At 38.0% G+C, this 26347-nt stretch overlaps 1 protein-coding gene across 8 annotated transcripts in view; it reads left to right on the forward strand.

Moving 5' to 3' along the window:
- KIF1B (kinesin family member 1B) overlaps window positions 1–26347 on the forward strand; it is a 139003-nt gene that overhangs the window by 15356 nt on the left and 97300 nt on the right. For all 8 annotated transcript variants that reach the window (XM_053920170.2, XM_053920162.2, XM_053920165.2 and 5 more), the window contains exons 3-6: window positions 18997–19073; window positions 19830–20009; window positions 23431–23496; window positions 25268–25446. In XM_053920170.2, coding sequence (XP_053776145.1) covers window positions 18997–19073; window positions 19830–20009; window positions 23431–23496; window positions 25268–25446 — 502 coding nt within the window. The remainder of the gene's footprint in view (window positions 1–18996; window positions 19074–19829; window positions 20010–23430; window positions 23497–25267; window positions 25447–26347) is intronic.

Genomic DNA, 26347 nt, shown 5'->3' on the forward strand with positions numbered 1-26347 from the left:
CCCAACCCTATATATTTAAGATACATAATATGATGGTTTGATACATGTATACATTGTAAAATGATCACCGCAATCAAACTAATTAAAATATTCATCATCTCTCATAGTTATGGTTTTGTGTATGTGGTGAGAACACTTGAGATCTACTGTAGTCACCATGGTGCACATTAGGTCTTCAGAACTTACTCATCTTATAACTGAAAGTTTATGTCTTTTGATCAATACCCTCTCCCTCCCACCCCTCTTCCTCAGCTTCTGGTAACCACCATTCTACGTTACTATGAGTTGGACTTACTTACTTACTTTCTTTTTTTTTTTTTTTTTTTTTTTTGGTGATCCCTCTTGTGTACCTTTGAACTTTCTGCCCTGGCTGTTGTGGCTCAGTGGATTGAGTGCTGGCCTGTGAAGCAAAGGTCACCAGTTCAGTTCTCACTCAGGGCACGTGCCTGGGTTGGGCCAGGTCCCCAGTACGGGGTCTACGGAAGGCAACCACACATTGATGTTTCTCTCCCTCTCTTTCTTCCTCCCTTCCCCTCTCTAAAAATAAATTAATTTTTTTAAAAAATTAAAAAAAAAACCCCAAACTTTGAACTTTCTATTGCTTACACACTTCCTTGAACTTGGTAAATAGGACTAGTAATAATCTATCTTTTAATATTTAAAAGTAGGAGTCTAAACTGGTGATACCATTGTTTGTAATTTACATTTGTTTTTCAGTTATGCCAATGATTCTGTGAATTATATCCTATGAATTAATTGTAAATGAAAAAGAGATGCAAAATTCAGTATTGAATTATATACTTTCTTTTTCCTTTTTATTGAATTTATTGGGGTGACACTGGTTAACACAATTATACAGGTTCAGGGACACAATTCTACAGTATAACATCTGTATGCTGTGTTGTGTGTTCACCATCCCAGGTCAGATCTCTGTCCATCACCATTTGTCCCTCCAGACCCTCTTCCACTTCCCCTCACTCCCTTGAATTATACACTTTAACTGGGTGAACTTCATGGGATGTAAATTGTAGTTCAATAAAACTGTTTAAAAGGAAAGTCAGTATTGATCATTGGCTCCTTTCTTAAAGTTTGAGCTAGGCTTAAAACTGAACTAGAAAACAAATGTTTGTGTTCTTAAATGTCACTCATTTAAGCTATATTATTGTACTTTATTTTAAGCATTAAGTTTTATACTGTATTTAACTAATCTTTGCACAGGGGGCAAAGATTATTCTATATCGTTCCAATCTTCTCTGTATTGTACCAATTTTAGTATATGTGCTGCTGAAATGGGCACACTAAATCCTGATTATTGAACTAATTATTTCTCTCTGAAAAAATACATTTAATTATAACATAGTTTGGAGGCATTTTTGGCTGTTGGGATTGCCTTTAAATATAATGGTATATATCACAAGTTTTTTTAAAAGGTGGACTTTAGGAAATTCTGTATCAGGATCCAGAATTGATTTCAAAGATTTGATTGATTAATTAATTTTTTTAGAGCTTGGGGAAGGGAAGAAGAAATAGAGGGAGAGAAACATCAACGTGAGAGAGAAATATCTATCAGTGGCCTCTCGCTGCACCCCCCCCCCCAGCCTGGTACCAAACCTGCAACCCAGGCCTGTGCCCTGACTATGAATTGAACCAATGACCTTTCCCTTTGTGGGATAATGCTCAAGGAGTTAGAATTGATTTTTTAAAAAACTACTCTTCTCTGATATGTTTTGCATATTGAACTATCCAGGAGAAATCTCCAGTGTCACAGAGTGGTTTTTCATTAGTGGTTGGGATATCTGTTGCTACTTTCCTTATAGGGTTGGAAATCTTACTAGAAAATTTTAAGTAGAAAATGAATATTAAAAGACCATATCCATGAAATGTAAAAATCAATTTACCATATAATAAAAATAGAAAATTTTGTTAGTGTTAAGTAATGATGCTGTTTTTTCTTGATGACAAATCATGTTAGAATAACTACATCTTCAGTTGGTTGAAAGATTATATTAATTGTCAAGGTCAAATAACATCCTAATTTCCCCCCAGTTGTGATTTATTTTGTGAATATACAGTACATTCATTTACATAGTATAAAATTCATTAGGTACAACGAGTATTATAGTACTTCCTCTCACCCCATCACATAGTCAACCATTTTCCTCTCTTTAGAAACAGCTTATGTGAGATTTCTTTCCAGAGATAGTTAAGCAGCAACATCTTTTTCTAAGATTAGTGATACAGTATAATAGTAGCTTATTTTTCAGTCTTGACTGCACTAAATGTTTTAAATACCTGAATAATACAATTCATGTTGATAACTTGTAAAATTTGTTTCCTTTGAGATTTTAGCATGAAAGACTATCCATAATAAGTTAACAGGGTTTCTTTATTAGCAAGTATTTACTTTATGTATGTATGCTAAGTACCAAATATACTATCAAAAAAAAAAGTAATCCATTGATTGTCTAAAAGAATTAAACTATTAACCTGCCTAGTGTAGCTCAGTGGATTGAGCTCGGGCTGCGAACCAAAGGGTCTCCGGTTTGATTCCCAGTTAGGGCACATGCCTGGGTTGCGGGCCAGGTCCCCAGTGGGGCACATGGGAGGCATCCACACGTTGATGTTTCTCTTCCTGTCTTTCTCTCTTCCTTCCCCTCTCTCTAAAAATAAATAAAATCTTTTTTTAAAAAAGAATTAAACTATTAGCCTATGTAGTAAAATTAAAACATTTTCTTTAGTACTGGATAGTTATAGGAAATGGATATGAATTTAGGTCTGCTTGACTTTCTGATTTTGCTATTTTTTTAATCAAATGGATTAAATTCATTAAGAGATTATTGATGGATAGTAAAAAAAGGTGTTAAAGTCTCATTGCTTTTAAGATACATAGCTTTTTAACCCTATTTTCATTGTATTTTAAATAATGTCACTTTAGGAGGGAAAAGTAAAATTACCCAAATAATGATATCCACTTTGGGTGAAGGATTTAAGATGTCTTCACTTGTGGTTGCTAGCAAATTGAAGAAGAAAATAAGATTCCTATTTGAATACCTTTTTATGATGGGGCCATAAAATTTAGAATTTGTGAGGATATAAGTTTTATTCAGCCATTTTTGCTTATACCCCACCAGAAATCTCCAGAACTGCTGAAAATATTGAAATGTTTTTTGATAAAATATTAAAGAAGAAATGCCTGATTTTTATTAAAAGTACTTAATAATTTAGTGATTAATTAGGCCCGGATATATTCTACTAGTCCTATGAAAACTAATCTGTGGACTGCCCTAAGCACAGCACCGAACTACCAATTGTTTTTCCATCACATCTTGTCTAAAACTTTTCTATACGAAAGGCTGAGTGGCCGTGCTCTGCCTTGCCTTCTCTGCCTTGTCCTTTCTGTCTTTCCCTTCCTCTTTTGAGAGTCTACTATAATGTGTGTCTGTAGGGGTTACAGAATTGTATGTACACAGACCCTGCCCTTAGGGAGTTACTCGTTTGTGGTAGAAGAGACAAGACACACTAAAATAACCTCAGTACAATGTAAAAGTGATCAAAGTGATACTGACATTGAACAGGGTTTTTAAAAAGTGCAGATGTGAGTTTGGCAAAGGGCACGTGTAAATTTAATTGACAATAGGGCATTTCCACTAGAATTTAAACTAAACATCCAGTACATGTGGGGAAAATTTCAGAATTGTGGCTTATTAGAACTTAGTAGTGTTATGACCCTCATCTGGCTCTAACAGGTTGCCTATTGCACATAAACGTTTAGCAAGAGCAATTTGACTTTTAAATTTGCATTAGTCTACTGACACAAAAGTCTTCATTAGCTGAATCAGCCTTGGAAAAAGTAGGGCTAGTTTTCTAGCTAAATACTTACTTTGTCATGCCTCAGGGTAATTTTGGTTCCTTTGAAAGGTGTTTGTTCTTGGAAAGGCAGTTAGTTACCTAGTTGTTATCAGAGACTTTTTCCTTTAGGATTTTTGGCATTTTCATTTTTTTCTATTATTTTCTATTTCTGTTTTTTAATTTTATGTGGCAATTTATTAGTAATTTGTAATTTGACTAATATGTAATCCAAATAATTTCTAAGTGAGATAGTTTAAGTGAGCTGCTTGCTATATTTAGAAAGTAATATTGGTTTGTTTCGCTTTAAAAAAAAAACAACCCCAAAACACTGGACTTAAGATTGGGAGAGAGCATGTATTTTAAATCTAAAATTGTTGAAAAAAATGAAATAAATCTGCTGTAGCCACATGTGTTCACTGTATTAAAAGATTTCTATGCAGGCAAGCTGGCCTAGACCGCTGCTCAGAGGGATTATAGCTGATTGCAGATGGAATGCAGTGGAATGTTCCTGCCATAAGATCTCTTGAATAAGTAGAAGAGGGTGAAGGAATACTTTAGGGAATGTGCCAGATCTGAAAACTGAGTCGTAGCAGTTTTATTTAAGCACTTTCTGGTCTTACAGGAAATACTTTCCATGGCACAGATAAATGTTACTGCCTTGACATTTTTGAGACCCAAGTACATACACAAATGGCTTTGTTTAATAATATCCCATAATATTCCAAGTTTCTCCCACTTTAGAATCATTTTTTTTTGTCTTGTAACCTCCTTACCTCAGCCTTCTGCTCCATTTCAATGAATTTTTGTTGTTTCTGTTTAGTTAAGTGGTTAGATTTTTGTTTTCTCATCTTTTCTTGTTAGTCTTTAGTATTTTTTTCTTCTTTCATTAGTATTACCTAATTCTCACTTGCGTTTTAGTTTGGGTTTCTTTTCCTGGGGTCTATGTATAGACCTCTGAGTGTCTGTCAAGGTGAGAACACCTTGAAATCGTATGCAAAATGTCTTACTCATTTTCCTAGGGAGGGAGTAATCACTTTTACATTTTTAGAGAGATTTGTGCCCCCCAAAAGGGATAAGAGGCACTAGCCTTGAATCAGAATGAGGTCTCCCTAAGTCTTTTCCTTGGTAGGTCAGGCCTTAATTAGTTAGATCAGACTAAGATGTAAACTTCATAACATAGCATCCAAAGCGCCCTTCACTCTGTGGCTGGAGAAAAGGATAAGCCCAGCTCTTTTTAGCTACTATTTTTCCACCTCCACACCATGAGCTCTGGCCTGAGAGATGGAATGTCTAGTTTCTTTTAACTTACCCTTTGTTGGGATTCATTCTGTGAACTGTGAGATCATTCATGCCCAATCATATTTCTCTCTATAACTTCTACCAGTGTAGTGCATTTCTTTGGAAGTCACTAAGACTGCTGAAGGTTTGGGCATTTAAACTCCTAACAACACTCAGTTTTTTAAAAATTGTTTTAGAGAGAGGGAGAGAGAAACATCGACTTGCTGTTCCCCTGTTTATGCATTCACTGGTTGATTCTTTTATGTGCACTGACTAGGGAGGGAACCTACAACCTTAGCATATCGGGATGGCACTCTATAACCCACTGAGCCACCCACCTAGGGCAGCATTCATAAAAAAACCACACCAGAAGCAACTCAGTTTCCATCAGCAAAAGACTGGATAAATAAATTGTATTACATTTATATTTATTCACTCATTCATTCATTCATTCATTGTCAGTCAGTCTCAGTATGGTTTCTGCTTTCCATTCTTAGTTATAGGACTTCTGTTCAGATAGTTTTCAAGTGGTTCTCCAGGTTGATTTTTCTAGAGTTCAGTGGTCCTGGGAGGAGACAAGCACAGTGTTTACCTACTTCATCATCTTGACCAGAACTCCATGGTACGTTTATATACGTAATAGAATACAGCAAAGAAGAGTTACCACAGGCCTACACACAGACAGAAGTCATACATAAGTGTGGCTTCACATGTTGCAAAATAAAGTGATGTATGTTATTGATATAAATTTGAAAACATGTGCAGCTGTTCTCTATGTTCCTTACCCCATACACACGTGGATGGGGTAAAACTGTGAAGAAAACTAAGGCAATAATGACAACGTTCCGCATGCTTCAGAGTGGGGGGAGGGTGGAGAGGGTCATCAGTGGAACTGCAGAGGTGAGAGTCATCTTCTGTAACTGGCTGGGGACTACCTGGGCTTTTGTGTTGTTATTGTTTAGAGTTGGTAGAAATAAGATACGTGAAATTAGGCTTTGAGAGCATCTATAGGACATTCGATTTTTGTTGTTCAGTACGCATAGGCTGAGAGGCCACCAAGCTCTCAGAGAGTTTTTAGTTTTGTCTTAGAAATAAATAGTAAAAGCAGTGTGAGGACTGGTGATGAAAGCATTGAGGAGAGGCATCTAAGTAATTGAGGGGTAGGGCGAGGGAAGGTGGGAATGTCTGCAAAGTCCTCTTTGTTTCGGCAGAACAGAAAACCGTGTGGCCAGAGTTAGCAGAAGCTACCGAAATGAGGAAACGATTCACTACATTTACTGTTTCCCTGTGACATTGTTCTGGCCTGATAGCCGAGTTCCTTTTGTAACTGAATAAACTTGAGGAGGCAAAATGGATGCAGGGAAAAACAAAGCAGCTTTTACTTTTTAAATTGCCTTTTAGTGGAGGGAAGAGCATAATTAGTAATCATTAACAACAAAAATAATGAATACTCAAGCCAGGCCAGGCACAGTTAGAAATTTATAGATTTTCACTCATTTAATCCTAACAATAGTCCTGTGGCAAATGCTCACTCTTCTCCATTCACAGGTAGGTGATAGGGACTGACTGACTTGACTGGGGCCACACACCCAAGAATTTGGAGAACTGGAAAATGGACTGCTCTCTGGCTCCAAGCCCTCACTTTCAACCTCTGTGCTGTACCTATTGCCTCTCATTATAGTTATTGTTTTACTATTCTGTGTAGTAATAGTGAGTGTCTACGTCTAATTTAACCGTTAGATTAAATTTTATTTTAATGTTCTTTCTTGATGGAGGGAAATTATGAATAAAAAGGATATTGATATTAGTTCAGACAGCTTTGTTCCACTTAGATTAAAGAAGAACTAGGTCTTCCAAATAATCTCCTTTCAAATCATTCAAAATTTGCTTAGGCCCTGGCCGGATAGCTCCATCAGTTAGAGCATTGTCCCAGTGCACCAAGGATGGGGGTTCGGTCCCTGGTCAGGACACGCACAAGAATCGACCAGTGAATGTGTAAATAAGTGGAACAGCAAATCCATGTTTCTCTCCCCACCCCCTTACTCTTTCTCTGTTCTTCTGTCTCTTCCTCTCTGTCTCTAAAATCAATCAATTTTTTAAAAAATTTGCTTAGAGAGAACCAAGTTGGAAGCGTAGGTAGACACACTGCGCCTCCTTGCACAACCAGAACTGACAGAAAATCAAATGGCAAGGAAGTCGGACACCAAGGAGATAAAAAATAAACATTCATCCAGACCAGTAGGAGGGGCGGAGACGGGCATCCGTGGTGGAGAGGACTTCCATTGCCGTGGTGGGACCGAGACTGGCGGAGTGTGGGACGAAAGGGGCAGGCAGTCTGACCACTAGCAGGCCCTGCGGCCCCACACTCACGCATAGATAAACCGGGACGAACGGCGGGGAGCGAAGCAGACCCGAAACCCAGGGCTCCAGCATGGGGGAAATCCTCAAACCTGTGATTGAAAACGCCCATGGGGGTTGGGGAGGCAGCAGGAGAAACTCCAGCCTCACAGGAGAGGTCCTTAGAAACCCACAGGGGCCTAGAGCGAGCACAAACCCACCCACTCGGGAACCAGCACCAGAGGGGCCCAATTTGATTGTGTGTAGCAGAGGGAGTGTCTAAAATCCGGTGGAGAGTGGAGCGGGCGCCATTGCTCCCTCTTGGCCCCTCCCCCACGTACAGCATCACAGCACAGCCACCAGCGTTACTCCGCCCCGGTGAACACCTAAGGCTCCGCCCCTTTAAGTAACAGATGCACCAAGACCAAAAAAAAAAAAAAAAAAAAAAGGCGGCCCAAATGACAGAACACTTCAAAGCTCCAGAAAAAATACAACTAAGCGAGGAAGAGATAGCCAACCTATCAGATGCACAGTTCAAAACACTGGTAATAAGGACGCTCAGAATTGGTTGAATTTGGTCGAAAACTAGATGAAAAAATGAAGGCTGTGCTAAGAGAGACAAAGGAAAATGTACAGGGAACCAATAGTGATGCGAAGGAAACTGAGACTCAAATCAACGGTGTGGACCAGAAGGAAGAAAGAAACATCCCACCAGAAAAGAATGAAGAAACAAGAATTGGGAAAAATGAGGAGAGGCTTAGGAACCTCCAGGACATCCTGAAACGTTCCAACATCCGAATTATAGGGGTGCCAAAAGGAGAAGAGGAAGAACAAAAAATTGAAAACTTATTTGAACAAATAATGAAGGAGAACTTCCCTAATCTGGCAAAGGAAATAGACTTCCTGGAAGCTCAGAGAATCCCAAAGAAGCTGGACCCAAGGAGGAACACACCAAGGCACATCATCATTACATTACCCAAGATTAAACAGGAGAGAATCTTAGAAGCAGCAAGAGAAAACAACACAGTTACCTACAAAGGACCTCCCATAAGACTGTCAGCTGATTTCTCCAAAGAGACCTTCTAGGCAAGAAGGGACTGGCAAGAAGTATTCCAAGTCATGAAAGGCAAGGACCTACATCCAAGATTGCTCTATCCAACAAAGCTATCATTTAGAATGGAAGGGAAGATAAAGTGCTTCTCAGATAAGGTCAAGTTAAAGAAGTTCATCATCACCAAGCCCTTATCATATGAAATGTTAAAGGGAGTTACCTAAGAAAAAGAAGATAAAAAATAGGAACAGTAAAAATGACAGCAAACTCACAGTTATTAACGACCACATGTAAAACAAAAACGAGCAAACTAGGCAAACAACTAGAACAGGAACAGAACCATAGAGATGGAGATCACATGGAGGGTTGTCAATAGGGGAGTGGGAGGGGGAGGGGGGGGAAGGTACAGAGAATAAGTAGCATAGATGATAAGTGGAAAATAGACAGGGGGAGGGTAAGAATAGTGTAGGAAATGTAGAAGCCAAAGAACTTATAAGTATGATCCATGGACATGAACTATAGGGGGGGAGTGTGGGAGGGAGGAGGTGGGCAGGATGGAGTGGAGTGAGGGGGGGTGGAAATGGGACAACTGTAATAGCATAATCAATAAATATATTTTTAAAATTTTGCTTAGAAAGCAGAATTATTATTAACTGAGAGTTTACTGTTTATTTTTGACTGCATATTTATTTTATTCCCAGTTAATGACATTGTGACACTACAGAATTGGTCATTTTTCTCCCTATTGTATGTTTCTTTTTAATACAAAGAGATTGAGTATATAGTGAATACATATAGTACATTTATTCTGTTGATAAGATTTGGAGTCTAAGTTTGTTATTTTAAATTAATTAAGGAATGTTATGAATGTAGGTTTTTTGCTCAAATCTACCTTACGGCAATATGCTTTATTTACCACTTTAATATATTTCTGGAAATAGATTATTCTGAGTCGGGATGTGACTGCTTATGGGTTTTTGTTTTATGGTTTTGGAATATTAAGTGTATACAAAATACTGTCATTATGTGCCATTTTTCTTAATTTTGGGTGTAGGAAGCTTTTGGAAAAGGAAGTTTGTGCTGAAGATGTCATGGGGATCCAGTGTTGCCACACTGATATCTTAATTGTAGTTACAGGCAGAATCTTTAGTAGTTTGCCAACAACAGTATAATTACTACATAGAGACTTTGGGATATTAAACAAAATTATTCTGTAGACTAAAAGGCTTTTTAGTACAAATTTTGTTTTGACTGCCTTGTTTTCTAGGGCTTAGTAATTAAAACATTATTTCTGCATCTGTATGCTGAAATAACCAAGTTGGAAAGAAGGCAAGGAAAAAAGGGTAAAATTAAGGGACTTAATGGATTTCGTAAGGCTAATTTTGACTTGAAGAGAGACCCCAAGAAAGAGAAGATGGTCTTGTGGTTCATCAGTAAACTGAAACCTATGGAACATTTATGACAGTCATTTTAAAGGCATTTCATTTATCTTGGCTAAGGGTCTTCAAGTAAGCCTTTGCATGGAAGATGTTGCCCTGTTCTTCACTCTTCAGCTTTCCTAGGGTAACAACAGCTACAGCATGAGAAATAAAACGTTTGAAGATAAGAGGGGAAGGTGTAGGGAGAGGATCAATGTAGGATCCTCTTCCTTTGGACTTTGGGAAAGATACATTAAGATCTTCAGTTTTCAGGTTGCCTTTCTGATCTATGAAGGGGAACTTAAGAAAACAGCCTTGAAACTAGACAAGATCTGAATAGCGACAGGGAGCCAAGGCCCAGAGATGAGGGTGAGCAGAGCAAGTCAGGAAGCAGCCTGAACAAAGGCTCCTTCTTCTGTGGAATCCAGAAGATGGTTGTGGTAATAAGCGTTGTAATAGTAGCGGCTAACATAGCTTGACTTCCTCCTTGAAACATTCCGTCTCTTGGCTCTCAGGACCCCATGCCCTCCTGATTGCCTTCCTCACTCACAGGCCATTCTCCGTTCTTCCTCACCTCCCTGTGTCAACAGTGAACCAAGACTTTGCCTCTGCTTTTTGAGCATTTCCCTGTATCTGGAGAAGATAGACTCCCTAAGTGATTTCATCCAGGCTCAAGGCTTTAAATGTCATTGAAATGATGATGATTCCGAAATTCATTTCTCCAGCCTGGACCTCTCTGTAGATCTGTAAACTTGTCTGGCCAGCTGCTAATTTAACTCTACTTGAAAGCCTTAGAAGTACCTCAACAGAACTATTTTTTTTTCCCTCCCTGCCACCTAAAGTGATTCTTCCTTCCTTCTTAACTCATTATTTTAGTTTTTGTTATCAAAAATATTGGAGTCCCTCTTGCCTCTTCTCTTTTTTTTAATAGGCCACTCATAATTCAGCAGCCAGTCCTATCATTTCTGCTGTCACAAAGCTATTTTGAATCCAGTTACTTTTTACCATTTCTACTCTGGTCTAAGTCATTATTGTAGTAGCCTCCTGTCTCTTTGTTCCCACTCATACCTATGTAGTAGTCAGTCATGTTTTGGAAATGTAAATTAGATTATTTCACCCCCTCTGCTTAAAATCCTTCCTTGGCTTTCTATCTCTTTTAGAATAAAATTAAAAATCCTCACTTTGGCCACAGGGACCCATAGAATTTGGCCGCTGGCTAGCTATCTGATTTCACATCTCATCATTGTTTACCCCTCTGGTTACACTGGTGGTTGTGCCTATTCCTTAAATGTCATTCAGATCCCTGCTTAACTATCGCCTGCTGAGAGGTGTCAGTCTGTTCACTCTCATCTGAAATAACCACCCCTATTGCCCTTCCTTGGGCTGCTTAGTTTGAGCATTGTCCAATACACCAAAAGGTTGCAGGTCCAATTCCTGGTTATGGCACATACCTAGGCTTCAGGTTCGATCCCCCATTGGGGCGTGTGCAGGAGGCAGCCTATTGGTGTTTCTCACATTGATGTTTGTCTGTCTTTTTGTCTCTCTCTCAAGTTATTATTGTACCTATTTACACATAAGAAAATTGAGGCTTACAGAGTTTATGTGCCCAAGTTATAGATGTATCCTATAATAATACTGGATACTTAGGATGTATTTAGATAAAGCCTCTACAGCATTCTATTTCATTGCTAAAGTCTTTGACAATGTCTTCTTCTTCTTTTTTTTTAAAGATTGTATTTATTTATTTTAGAGATGGGGAGGGAGTGAGAAAGAAAGGGAGAGAAACATCAATGTGCGGTTGCCTCTCATGTGCCCCTTGTTGGAGACCTGGCCTGTTAACCCAGGCATGTGCCCTGACTGGGAGTCAAACCTGGGACCCTTTGGTTTGTAGGCTGGAGCTCAATCCACTGAGCCACACCAGCCAGGGCGAAAATGTCTTCTTGAAATATTTTGTACATCAACTCAAATTTTGATTATTGAATATTTGGTCAATTTGTAAGACAAAACTCAGGTTTGGATCAAGAGACACAATACTTTGATACAGGAATGAATGTTTTTCTCTCCCCATTCCCACAAATGCCACATATTGTAACTTACGGATTTCTGATGCCAGATGCAGCTCTCACGTCATTATACAAATGGCAAGCAAAAGTTCCCAAACACTCTGCAACTTGGGTTCTGTGTCATTGGTCTGCACACTTCCATCAATGCCTTCCTTTGATCCAGTCTCTACACCATAGCCTATAAATCTAATCAAGTCACTCTTGTGACTTCTCATTGCTCGGGTTCAGCTCCTTAAAGTCCATTGTGATTTGTCCCTGAGATTTTGGTGCTTTTCTACCCTTCGCTGCTTACTGCACTTAACCACAACTGCCAAACCAGTGCCTGGGTATCACATGCCTCTTTTTGCCTCAGGGCTTCCTAATGCAGTTCCCTGGCTTGGGATGCATATTGCCCAGTGGTTCAGAGCCCTGGCACCAGATAGTCTAGATTTCAGTCCAGACTCTGGCCTTGGGCAAGCGCCTTTATTTGTGTCTCAGGTGCTTCAAATGAAAAATGGAAATAATTGCACCTACTTCATAAGGCTATTGTGAGGATTAAGTGAGTGGGATGCATGTAATTCTAGCACAGTGCTTGGAAGGTAGTAAGCCTTCAGGAAGTGTTAGTTATTGTTATCACTTCATTTTCCCTAGCTATCTCCAACTTACCCTTCAGCCCAGCCTTCTCTGTTTTCACCCATCAGTTTACTAACTCAAAAAACCCCCCATCTCTTTTATGTTTCCTTTTATATGTTCCTGTTTATGTTTTAAAGAACTTTGTGCTTATCTAGCATGGTTCATGTCATAATTTTAAAGCATGTATTTATTTTCTGTGGTTATAGGTCTTGTCTCTTCCATTGGTTATATACTCTAGAAGAGTGAAAATAACTTTTGCTTACTATTATATCCCCAGCACAGTGTCTGGCACATAGTTTGAGCTTAGTAAATGTGCTCAGTAAATGTGCCCAGTGAATGAAAGTGCTGTTTAACTTTCTTTTTAAAATTGGATCTTGAGATCTTTTGCAATAACCTTTCCTTTTGAAAGATTGTTAGCATAGAAGCCAATTTCAGACTTGGGACACTTGGAGAGCAGAGCACACTGCGTAAAAGCACAGAGGACAAAGGGGCGGGGACTGTTGGAAGATAAGGCAGAAGATTAGGAAAACGGACTTGTCCAGTTGGATGCCATAGTAACAGAGTGTTTCTGTTGAAGGTTTTTGAGTGGTGCACCATCCTGGATGTAAATGACATTCAGCGGTGATTCAGTCAGTGCTTATTGAGTCCCTGCTCTGTTCTAGGCGTTGTTGGGTCCAGTGCTGAGTGCCTCACCCTTCTAACTGAATGGATGTTTCAGGGGAATTACTTGGGAAGGTGAATGTTGAGCATATTATCATTTATTTATGTCTTTTGGTGTTTACCACATGGCAGAGCCTCTTGGTGTGTGTGTCTTGTGTGTAAAGTCAGGAATCTTTTTTATACCTACAAAAGAATCCTTATGTAAGACAACCTCATCTCATCTGAAACACTGGAGAAAATTCTGCAGCAATAAATTTTAATAGTAAGATACCTCTGTGTGCCTTGAGATTTCATATTTTCTGCAAGGGGGTATAGGGTGCTCCTCTGCTTCTGACACTGGTGGGGTGACTGCCAATGTGTCTCTTCCTTATCTCTCCTCTCCAGATGGCTATTTCTTTTTGTCATCCCAGTTACAGGAAATTGGAGAGGGAGAAGTGGGGGGGAACAGGTGGTTAGTGAAGCTCGTGTCTGTGATGTTCCAGCCAAGGCAAGGGAGGGGTAGAGCTTGAGGCCTTTGTTCCCTATTCTAATTTTCCAGCCTCAATTTGTCCCAGACAAAGCCTGTGCGCTCATGACATATGATCCTGGGAGACTTGCTACATTTGTAACAGCCTTTACAATTTTATATTGATGAAAATACAGTTTATGTTGGATATGTTCATTAATTAATATAATTCCATTCTTATATGTATGCTTTCTGAAAAACAAGTCCTACACACTATTTTTAGCTCAATTGACTTTGATACATGAACCACTGCATTAATACTGTCCAATATTTTAATAGTATTCATTCATTAATACAATCCTATATTCTTTTTGCGAAAGTTGACAAAATTTGCTGGTATTTTATGTATGTATTACACTGGTATGCACTATTTTGGTTGTTCTTCCACTGCTAAAAATGGTACAGGATTTAATCAAATTAAAGTGGTACATGACACATTCATCTGAGTGCGCATTTGGTGTAGGGCAGGCAGCATAGAGGATCTACAAGGCATGGTCCGTGTACTGAAGGGGTTTGTAATGTGGTAGCGGCACCAAAGGTTTGATGGCACACCTGAAGGACCCAGGTATAGTAAGTACTTTGGCCCTTGCAAGGAAATAGAATTATTACGTTGTGCTTTAGCTTATTTGATTAGTTAGTCAACTTTTATCATTTTGGTTTAAAGACTGTGGAATACGGTTATACCCACCAAACTTGAGAAAGATTAAAAACAAGATAAAAACTTTTTCACCTGCTCCCTTTCCCTGGAGTGTTGCTTGCTCCAAGCTCTGGGCTCCTCCTAGACCCAGCACCTCTGTAGTCTCCCGCTGTCGCCATCATGCTCATCTACTGAGACCTCCTCAGCCACGAGGAGCTGTTCTCTGACATGTACAAGACTTGGGAGATCGTAGACAGGCTGTGCCTGAGGTGGAGGGGAAGATGGTCAGTAGGACAGAGGGTAACATCGATGACTCCCAAGGGCAAAGATACCGAAAGCACAGCAATCACTGGTGTTGATACTGGCGTGAACCATTATTTGCAAAGCAGCATGTCAAAAATTACATAGAGTCAATCAAAGGGATATTTGAAGAACAGACACCAGAAAGAGTAAAAACCTTTGTGATGGGATGTAGAACAAATCAAGCATATCCTTGGCTAATTTCAAAACCTACCAGTTCTTTATTGGTGAAAACACGAATCCAGATGGCGTGGTTGATCTGCTGGACTACTGTGAGGGTGCTGCAACTCCGTATGTGATTCTCCCTAAGGGTGGTTTAGAAATGGGAAAATGTTAACACGTTTGGCAGTTTGGATCTATCACTTGTCATCATAACTGTCTGCTGCTTTCCATCTACTCGTGAGATGTAGGACAGTGGGACTGATGTTGTCTTGAGCTCTTCATTTATTTTGACTTTGATATATTTGGAGGCATTGTTTTTAAGAAAAACATGTTATGTAGGTTGTCTAAAAATAAAATGCATTTAGACTCATTTGAAGAAATAAACAGAGCCCTGGCTGGTGTGGCTCAGTGAATTGAGCACCAGTCTGCAAACCAAAAGGTCACCAGTTCAATTCCTAGTCAGAGCCCATGCCTGGGTTGCAGGCCCAGTGGCAGGCGACCAATCTCGTGCGTTGATGTTTCTCTCCCTCTCTTTCTCCCTCCCTTCCCCCCTGTCTAAAAAGAAATAAATAAAATCTTTAAAAGATTGATTTTAAAAATAAACATAAAATAACTACTATTGAAAATTAACATTTGTGTAGTACTTTACATATTTAATCCTATGAACTAGGTATTAGCTCATTTTTCAAGAAGACATAAAAGTGAAACCATACCCAAGATCACAAATAATCTAAATATATTTCTTAATTTTGTTTATATGTTTAGAATAATAAAAGATACCATATATATAGGTACTGATGCTGGTCCTTTGAGTCTAAATCCTATAACCTTTCTATTAAATGTATTGTCTCTCCCCTACCTTTTTTATTAGTCATTAGAGAGATCCTATTTTTTAGTTGGGTTAAAGTAAGTGGGTTGGATCTCAATTTTTATTAATTCAGAAAGAAAAATTCTTTGGCATATTTGAAAACATTAATTCATTGTCTATGGAAGTACTAGTTAGGGCTTCTGATGAGTTCAAGTGCTATCATTAGTATTTTATTTTTACAAATTTTTCATTTGCAGAGTTCTGGGCTTTAAAATCTTTTATTAGGAAATAGTTTATTAAAGACAATACAATGTATATTAAAATACAAAGAATACTGTAAAACAAACAACCCTATAACTAATGGGTTGGCCAAAAAGTTTGTTTGGTTTTTTTTCCTGTAAGATGGCTCTAGTCGCTCTTAGTTGTGTTTAACTTCATTTGCAACAGTTTTGTTAGATTGTATTGTGACAGCTGTCTTATCAGCGTGCATTAAAAAAAACAACTTATGATAATTGGTGAATTTTTGTGTAGCCATTTTAATATTGAAGATGGAAGAAATTATGCATTTTTGGCATATTATACTTTATTATTTCAAGAAATCTAAAAATGGAACTGAAACACGAAAAAAGATAGCGTAGTTAGTATATGGAGAAGGTTCCATGACTGATCAAATGTGTCAATAGTGGTTTACAACGTTTTGTGCTAGAGATTTCTTGCTGGATGGTGCTCCATAGTCGGGCAGACCAGTTGAAGCTGATAGTGATAAAATCAAGGTGTTAATTAAGAACAATCAATATTATACCACACGAGAAATAGCTGACATACTCAAAATATCCAAATCAATAAAGTTATTAGTGAAAATGAAAAATGTATGTTATTTTACGGAAAAAAAATATCGACTTTTTGGCCAACCCAGTAACACCCAACCTAATGTATAGAAATTACTCATGCCTTCTGAGGCTTTCTGCTTGCACTTTCCCCTTAAACAGGTAACAACAACATTGAATTTTGCATTGTTCTAAGGTATCTTGTGTGTGTGTGTTTGTTGTTGTTGTTTTAAGGTGTCTTAAAAAATATCATTTAGGAATTTAGAATTTCTAAATGTTGTAAGTAAATTTAACCTTGTTGGACATAACTTATGTAAATAAGTTTAAAATTATATTTTGATCTACTTATTTATGTTAAAAATAAAAAAGGGTTTTGTATTTAGTGTCAGTTATTTAAAAGGCCTCTTGGTTTTGAAGTTAAAAGCTAGGAAAATTTATTAGTTTCAGAAGTTTCAAAGATCTGGGTGAAGGTATTATTGAGGAAGAGGAAAAGGATTTTATTTGATTTCATGGTGTAATTTTTATTTTTCCTTACTTAAGGAAAAGGAAACAAAGGTGTAGGATCTGAAAACTAGCTGTTTCTTAAATTGTTCTTGGCAGAATTAGTGAGTAGCTAAAAGAATGATTGAAACATGGCTTAAAAGATTTAGGAAAGCATATTTTTCTAGAGGTTAGAAGTATTTTTTTTTAATTTTTATTGTTATTCAATTACAGTTGTATGCCTTTTCTCCCCATCCCTCCACCCCACCCCAGAAGTATTTGTTTTAACCATGTTTTTGAGCAGTGAAGGTACTTCAGAGGTCATATCCTACATCTCATGTCCTCACTGTCATTATTGCTGAGCCACTGCACCTGGAGTCTGGTTCATGCAGTATGACATTAACATCACTTTTCTTGGTGGAGTTTGAATGTGGTCTCTCATGTCTTAAGAACTGTCATTCTCAAGTTCCTAGTTTTAAATGGGTAAGGAGAGTTTTAAACAATGCCTGCAGTATAATTTTAGGGAGGTAGTCATATATGTGTGCACACATATACATACATGTGTGCATATTCATAAAGATGCCTTACTGGCGATGGTTGCATATAGGGAATAAGCATTTAAGTGTCTTGACTCAGAGTGTGGGCTCTGGAGCAAAACTTTTCCAAGTTCACATCCTGGATTGGCACCAGCTAGTTCTGTAGTCTTGGCTAAGTTCTTTAAACCTCTTTATGATGGTTTATCTGTCAACTGGGGATAGTAAAACATCTACCTTATTGAGTAGTTGGGGGGATTAAATACGTTAGTATACAGAAAGTACTTACAGCGTGGAGTAAGTGCTCTGTGAATGTTGGCTATTAAGGTTTTTTGTAGTACCTTTTGGTTAGAAACATTCTTCTTTGCTTATGCTACCATTTGTGTGTGAGCAGATGTTCTTTCTAGAACCATGTCTCCTTGTCACATGATTATGAGCAGTGTGAGCCTTATTAATATTCTGTCAGCGTTTGAGGTTGGAACGTAAGTGTGCGGCTGTACCCGAATCCAGCAAGAGAGAAAACTTAAGTACCATAGCAACTGTTGCTATTTGTGTCCTGAGCAGCAGCTGCTCTGGATAGATTTATTTTTTAATCCTGATCTCACTGATACCCTGGGATGTGGCCCTGCCTTGGAGAAGTGGATTGGTCAGGATGTCTGGTCTTTGAGGAGATTTCACGAACACATGTTATAAGGATCCTATTCCATGTGAAATATGAGAGCCAAGGCTTTATGTGTGTGAGAAAGGGAGAGGGGCTAAGCCTCAGCATGCAGTCAGTCTCTGAAGTGTGCTGCGACTGGATTAATCACATGAGAAAGCACTGTTAATAGGGCAGTGAGATGTCATGCTTTTCAGTCAAAAAGTAATTTTACTGTTTGTAACATTCTACAGAAGATTTAGTGGTCTGTGATTCCACTGTATGCACTCATATACACAAATGTACACACATGCGTATATGATAATTTGTTATTAGTTATCAGCTGTGGATTTCAGAAATAAGACTATCTTTCCAATGAATGCCTCATTACCAAATGCTTTTCTGAAGTAGATAAGAGCTTTAAAAAGAGTTTGTTTCAAATAGTGGTTAGATTGATCCACTAATTTAGTAATATTTATTTCTGTTGTGTTGAAATATTTGAAGCCTTATGAAGCACCTTGAAATAGTACTGTGGCCCATTTCCAAATTTTGGCTACTGTCTTACTTCAGGTTCAGTCATAAAATACCTAATGATCACCTGCTGTGTACCAGCCTTTGTTCTGGAGCCTGGTGACACTTAGTGAATGTTATTGGTCTGATTCTTCTCAAATTCTGTATGTAGACCACCTATTAAAAATGTGATTATTTTTGGTTTTGATTGCCCTATTTAGAGTCAGTGGTGTGAATTTAGATTGGATTGGTACGGTCTATAACATCATAGTGAACTAAAGAACATGTAACTAAGTGACTCATAAAATCAAAACATTTTCATCCTGTAGGTATTGTTAACCCAAAGAACCCGAAGGAAGCTCCGAAGTCCTTCAGCTTCGACTACTCCTACTGGTCTCACACCTCGGTGAGTGTACTTGTCGTACAGCAGAGGAGAACTGTACGGTATTTGAAGGGTTTTGGACGTGTTTTGAAAGAGCCTGCAGGTCCAACGAGGAAAACAGTTTACTCACATCTAGGAAAATTGAGAGGGGGGCTCTTTGCAGTATAATGGTCAGTATAAGACCATCAATCTCGCTGGCTTCTCAACCTAAACTAGAGTTTGCCTCTGCATTTCTTTGTTAGGCGGGTTTTTTTCTTCTTTTTCCCCCCTATTTTCTGTTGGAATAAGAGATGTTTTGAACTATTGACAAAGCCTAATTGGCAAGGGAAGGGCCTAGGCAAGGGATTGGAAACATGTTTTTCACTGACAGCTGTGTTTATTGAAATACAGCCGCATACCAGTAGCGAGTTAAAAAAGTATCTGTATATATGCACTTGACATTTGACATCTTGGTCCCATTTTCCTCTTAAGAAAATTTTCTCAGAACTTCCTATGCATGAAAGAGTGATACTTGTAAGGTTATGGAAAATGAAATGTAATCATTGTTGATAATTTCATGTAGATATTTTTATGTATGGCTGACCTGGATAATGGATAATGCTAATAGAGTGTGTGTGTGTAAAAAGTGAGAAAAATAAACTATGTGTAGGGGGTACTTTAAAAATGTATAATATATTTTAGGTGACTATTCTAAAACACTTGTATTTATTATAGAAGTAATCAAATAAACATAGGAAAGAATATGAATAAAGTGTCACTTTTTTCTTTTAATCTTTACAGCCTGAAGATCCCTGTTTTGCATCTCAAAGCCGTGTGTACAATGACATTGGAAAGGAAATGCTCTTACATGCCTTTGAGGGATATAATGTCTGCATTTTTGCCTACGGGCAGACTGGTGCTGGGAAGTCTTATACAATGATGGGTAAACAAGAAGAAAGCCAGGCTGGCATCATTCCACAGGTAAGAAACAAACAATGAAAATCCTCTGTTCATCATTACCCGTAGTCTTCAGTGACTTTAACAATTATTTTTATTTAGCAAACATTTATTCAAGGACTGTCATAACATGCACAGAGGTAAATCACTTGTCCCTTTCCCTCAGAGGAAAAGACTGACATGTGTACATGTCTCCTTTAAGTGGGAAAGTTGAAGTTTTATAAAGGCTTTGCTGTGTATCCAGTATTATGCTATTTTACCTTTTGAATAGCATTACCAGCTTCTTCTAGAAGAGATAGATAGTATGTAAAAGAGCAGGCTGGGGACACCTAGTGAATATTGTCTGATTTTAAGTTCTGTGTAAAGGTCACCGCTTAAGAATGTGATTTTTTTTTCCCCTCACCCGAGGACATTTTTTTCATTGCTTTTTAGAGAGAGAGGGAGGAGGAGAGAGAGACAGAGAAACATTGATTGTTTGCCTTTTCATAACTCTACAATAGTTCTTGCATAGTTAAAGTTGCACCCCAACTGGGAATTGAACCTCCAACCTGGGTATATGCCCTGACTGGGAATCAAACCTGCGACCTTTTCGTCTATGGGACGATGCTCAAACCAACTGGGCCACACTGGCCAGGGCCATTGTGATTTTTTTGATTGCTTTATTTAGAGACACTTTCCTTTTATTGTATTAGTTTATCACTATCATTTTAAGCTTGAACAGTCTTGAGATTTCTTTTTTAAGAGCAGTTTGTCTTTTGATTTTGTATGTTTTGAGAATGGAGAGGAGTTGTGACATAGTTATTTAGAAGAAACTTATTTTTAAGTAACAGGAATGTGCCCTAGCTGGTGTGGCTCAGTGAATTGAGCGTGGACCTGCGAACCAAAAGGTTGCCAGTTTGATTCCATGTTGGGGAACATGCCTGGGTTTCTGGCTGATTGATATGTCTGTCTCTCTTGGACATCAATGTTCCTCTCCCTCTCTTTCTCCCCACTTCCCCTCTCTGAAAATAAATAAATAAAATCTTTTAAAAAATAAATAAGTAACATGAATGTGGTCTGCTTTTATTAATGATATTTAGAATTAATTTTAAAGGTTTTTTTTTGTTTGTTTGTTTTTTGCTATAGGCTTAGTGTGACCATTTCTATATTTTGAGAATAAAATACATAAGGGAGCAATAGCTACTTTTTCTAATGGATTATTAGACTATATTTTGAATTCAGCTATATAATTGAAATGTTTACTTATTAACAAAGATTAGAAAATTTTTAGAAAATATTGAAATACTAGCATATATGTTTTTTCTTTAAAAAATATATGTCTGGCTCTGGCTGGTATAGCTCACTGAACTGAGCGCCAGCTTGTGAACCAAAGGGGTACAGTTCCATTCCCAGTCAGGGCACATGCCTGGGTTGTGGGCCAGGTCCCCAGTAGGGGGTATGCGAGAGGCAACCACACATTGACGTTTCTCTCCCCATCTTTCTTTCTCTCTCCCTTCCCCCTCTAAAAATAAGTAAATAAAATCTTTAAAAAATAATTACTAAAAAATACATGTGTCTGTATTAAGACATAGAGTGGGGCAAGAGTAGGTTTATACTGGTTAATATAGAAAATAATGCAATACTCAATAAATAATAATACAAGAATAAACTATATTTTACGTACTCACAACTGTGAACCTACTTTTGCCCTGTCTTGTATACTTGGGATTGTCCTCTGTATATAGGAACAGCAATAGTTAAAATACTAATACATAAAATACTCTGAAGCACTCCCCATGTGCCACATAGGTCTAAGTGCTTTACAAATACTAGTTCATCTAATCCTCCTCATGTGACCCTAAGAGGTAAGTGCTATTGTCACCCTCATTTTACACATGAGGAAACTGAGGCACGGAGGTCATATCAGTTGCCCAAGTGGCAGAGCCAGAATCCAGTGCAGGCAACATAGTTCTAGAGTCTCTGCTATTACTATGCAGTAGTTCTTGGGCAACAAAATAATTGTAAATTATGCCAAGTTATACTAAATAGTCATTTATTTTATCCCATTACTACACTTAGTTTCTCCTTCCTTTTCCTTTAATTTGTTACTGGAATTCTTGTATAATTACCAACATATCTTTCCTGGTAGAATTTTATTTTTTTTACTTTATTTTTTTAAAAGATTCTATTTGTTTTGTTTTTTAGAGAGGGGAAGGGAGAAAGAGAGGGAGAGAAATATCAGTGGGTGGTTGCCTCTCCCACACCCCCTACTGGGGACCTGGCCCACAACCCAGGCATGTGCCCCTAGACTGGGAATCGAACTGGCGACCCTTTGATTCATAGGCGGGCACTCATCCACTGAGCCACACCAGCTAGGGCTCCTTTCTGGTAGAATTTTAGAATATTTTATTTTAATACAAAAGCTCCAATTTTTAAAAAGGTGATTATTATTTAGAAACTGCCATTTATAATAAATTTTAAATTCTATTTAGACTTCAAGAGAATCACAAAAAATAGTTCATTTTCTGAATGTATATTGATTACCTTAATGCTAATATATAGCAAATGAAAATTCAATAGATTTTTATTAATTATTTTTCAAATATCACATTTTAAATAAATTCAAGGGATAGATAGGGACAATGAAATTTTATAATTTTTCTGATCTAGAAAAATTATTGTTTTCTGTTAGAAATGTCACTGTGTAAACCTGACTTGTGTGGCTCAGTGGTTTGGGCATCATCCTGCAAACCAAAAGGTTGCTGGTTCGATTCCCAGTCAGGGCACATGCCTGACAGGTCCCAGTTGGGGATGTGTGAGAGGCAACTAGTCATTGTTTCTCTGGACATTGATGTCCCCCCCCTCCTTATTTCTCCCTCCCTTTCCCTTTCTCTAAAAATAAATAAATAGAATCTTAAGAAAAAAAAAAGAAATGTCACCATGTAGTGGACTAGCCTTTTACAAAAGGTTTGGGTCTTAAGACAGGGAGAAGTAAAGAGGAAGCTTTAGAGTCAAAATGATTCTTGAAAATACCTTCATTTACCACCTCCAAGTAGTATGTATTCTCTCTCTGTATTATATATGTATAAATTTATAATGTACATAGTAATTTACAATACATAGTAATAAAATTTATATATCATAATAAGTAAAGTATGTGCAAAATATAGCTTAATAGTAGTTTTACTGCCACAATAACAATACTGATAGTAGACTCACAGTTACTCTAGCATAGTATGAAGAGATGAATTCACATGAATTAAATGTGCTAATGATAAAACACTGTAAAAGACATAACTTTTCTCTTAAGTATTTAAAACTATTCTTTTATTTTACTCAAAGAATTTACCTTTGTTTTTGATGCTATTAATATTTTGAGAAGAAAAAGAGAAAAAGGCATATTAGTTTGTTTAGCAATCCTGGGTAACTTATTGCTTCTCTGATACATGTTATTCTGTTTATGTAGTTATGTGAAGAGCTGTTTGAAAAAATCAATGACAACTGTAATGAAGAAATGTCCTACTCTGTAGAGGTGAGTACACCTGCCAGTTAAAACCAGAGGCCTCCCTACTCCATTGCCTCGAATGTTGCTTTTAAATGACTCTAAATTATGACTGTGCTATAGATCACTTAACCACTCCCCCAGTTTTGTACTTTTAGGCTATTTCTAAGTTTTGGTTATAATGAATAATGTGATTAAATCCTTATTCATAAGTCTGACTTTAATTTCATTTATTTTTTTTGATGTATGTTGGTTGTCAAATAATATATTTGAATTTTAGAAAGAAGCCCTATGAGGTGGGTGTAAGCACTCATTCTGCCTTTGCTAACATTTAGTACTTTTGTTTTTAAATTTTTGTCAATTTGATAAGGGAAAATTTCTCACTCATTTAAATTTGAATTTTTTTATTATTAGTGTGGTTGAATATCTTGTAAATGATGCCTTTGTTGGTTTACCTGTTGGGATTGGAGTATTTTTCTTACTCATTTGTGTTAACTCTTTCCCTTTAATATTATTAATCATGTTTTTGATAGGCAGAAGTTTTGCAAACATAGGTAATCAAATCTCTTCTCCCTCCCCCGCCTTCATAGTTGCTTATATCTTGGAAAGTTATTCTCTATCCATTGTATAGCCCAGCTCTTTTAAGAAGAGGTTTATCGCCCTGACCAGTGTGGCTCAGTTGTTCGGTTACCATCCCGAAAAGTGAAAGGTTGCTGGTTTGATTCCCGGTCAGGACACATGTCTGGGTGGCAGAATCGGTCCTCGTCTGGGCATGTACAAGAGTCAGTCAGTTGATGTGTCTCTTTCTCTTTTCCTTACCCTCTCTTGACTGATTGATTGATTGATTGATAAAACCTTAAAAAAAAGAAATTGCTATTTCTTTAAAAAAGATTTATAGAATTACTTCACATATATATTATTTGTTAAACATTTCTACTTTTTTGTATGTGTTTTATGAAGCTATTTTACACACTCCCCCATTTTTCATATTTAATTTCATAGTCACTAATAGTATTAAAGTGTTCTGACCCCATGCATCTATGGGCAACTAATTTTTGATAAAGGAGCCAAAAAACATACAATGGAGAAAGCAAAGTCTCTTCAATAAATGGTGTTGGAAGACAGGAAAGTGACGTGAACGATAGCCTAACACAGTCATCCCGATGATGGGAATGGTCCTGCTGACAGAAGGAAGAATTCCTGAAGTATTTAATAGATTGTCTGAGGCTTCTTCCTTTCTAAGACTTGGATAGTTCAGGCCACACAATCAGGTTCTGTGCTGACCAGCCCTTACCTTCCTGGTAGACACATTTTTTTCGTCACGATAAGTCACATTGCAGTCAGTCTTAAAGTATTAGAGTTGTCAGTCTCTTTTGTTGTAACTGCTCTGGAATATTGATATTGTTCCTTGGTTTTGACACTAATTGAAATCTTGTTTCCAAGCTTTGGAGTAGGCTCTCTATAATGCCTAATTATTGAGAACAGCATACATTTAAAAATATTGACAACTGTTAAGTTGCTATTAAAAATGATATTTTTTCTGCCTAAGACAGGTAGCACCACTGTGGGTCGAGATAACCTGTTTACCTCCTTTTCCTTCCTGAAGTCAGAAAGCTGGTTCTAACCTACTCAGTGCTATCTGTGCATACTGTTAATAAGAGTAAAAGGGACTGGAACTATGGCATTTCACTTAGTAAAGGTGGCTGATCTCTAATTATAGAGCTTTTAATAAAAGCTGTAAAAAATCTTAATGTAGAGAATTTTTTCCCTAAGTCCTAATTCACTAATAATTTGTTTCAAGGTGAGCTACATGGAGATTTACTGTGAAAGAGTGCGAGATTTGCTGAATCCAAAAAACAAGGGTAACTTACGTGTACGTGAACACCCACTTCTTGGCCCATACGTTGAGGATCTGTCAAAGTTGGCAGTCACTTCCTACACAGACATTGCTGACCTCATGGATGCTGGGAACAAAGCCAGGTATGGTAGGAGGTCTTGGGCGCACTTTGAGGCCCTTTGTGCCCAGTGAAGGGCCTGAGACCACATACATAATTCTGAAAGTTGCTGTTATTGTAGAGCCCTCTGATTCTTTCGCTGTGCTGGAGAGTTGAGGGTGTCAGCATATTCAGTATCTATATTCTTATCAAAACAATGCACTGCTGAGACACAATAGAACTTTAAGTTTCACTATTAAGTCATGATCAAGTCATGCTAAAATGTTGCTTATCACATGCCTGATTGTTAATTGTGGAATAAATGAGTGCCAATAAAAAATACAAATTAAATGCTTTGGTGGTTACTAAAGGGACAGCTGGAGTATGAAAAATGATTCTGTGGGGGTACCTTTGGAGTTGGAGAGTTGGAGGGTAACTTGATAGACTCGTGCATAAATAAAGTGTATTGAGAGCGGTTTGTGTGATGGTCTTGCAATTTGTGAATGAAAGTTGTTGGTTGTTGAGAGAACCAAGATGGAGGCGTAGGTAGACACACTGCGCCTCCTCGCACAACCAGAACTGACAGAGAATCCAACGGCAAGGAAGTCCGACACCAAGGAGATAAAAATAAACATTCATCCAGACCAGTAGGAGGCACCGGGGTGGAGAGGTTTCTCGTTGCCGTGGCGGGACCGAGACTGGTGGAGTGTGGGACGAATGGCACAGGCAGTCCGAGCACTAGCAGGCCCTGCGGCCCCACATTTGCACAGATAAACCGAGAGGAACAGAGCGAAGCAGACTGAGCAGCCCAGGGCTCCAGCTGGGGGTGGGTGGGGATAAAGCCTCAAACTTGTGATTGAAAACGCCCGTGGGGGTTGGGGAGGCAGCAGGAGAGACTCCCAGCCTCACAGGTGAGGTCATTGGGGAGACCCACAGGGGCCTAGAGT

The sequence above is a fragment of the Desmodus rotundus genome, chromosome 3 (assembly GCF_022682495.2).
Source record: "Desmodus rotundus isolate HL8 chromosome 3, HLdesRot8A.1, whole genome shotgun sequence".
Classification (NCBI taxonomy): domain Eukaryota; kingdom Metazoa; phylum Chordata; class Mammalia; order Chiroptera; family Phyllostomidae; genus Desmodus; species Desmodus rotundus.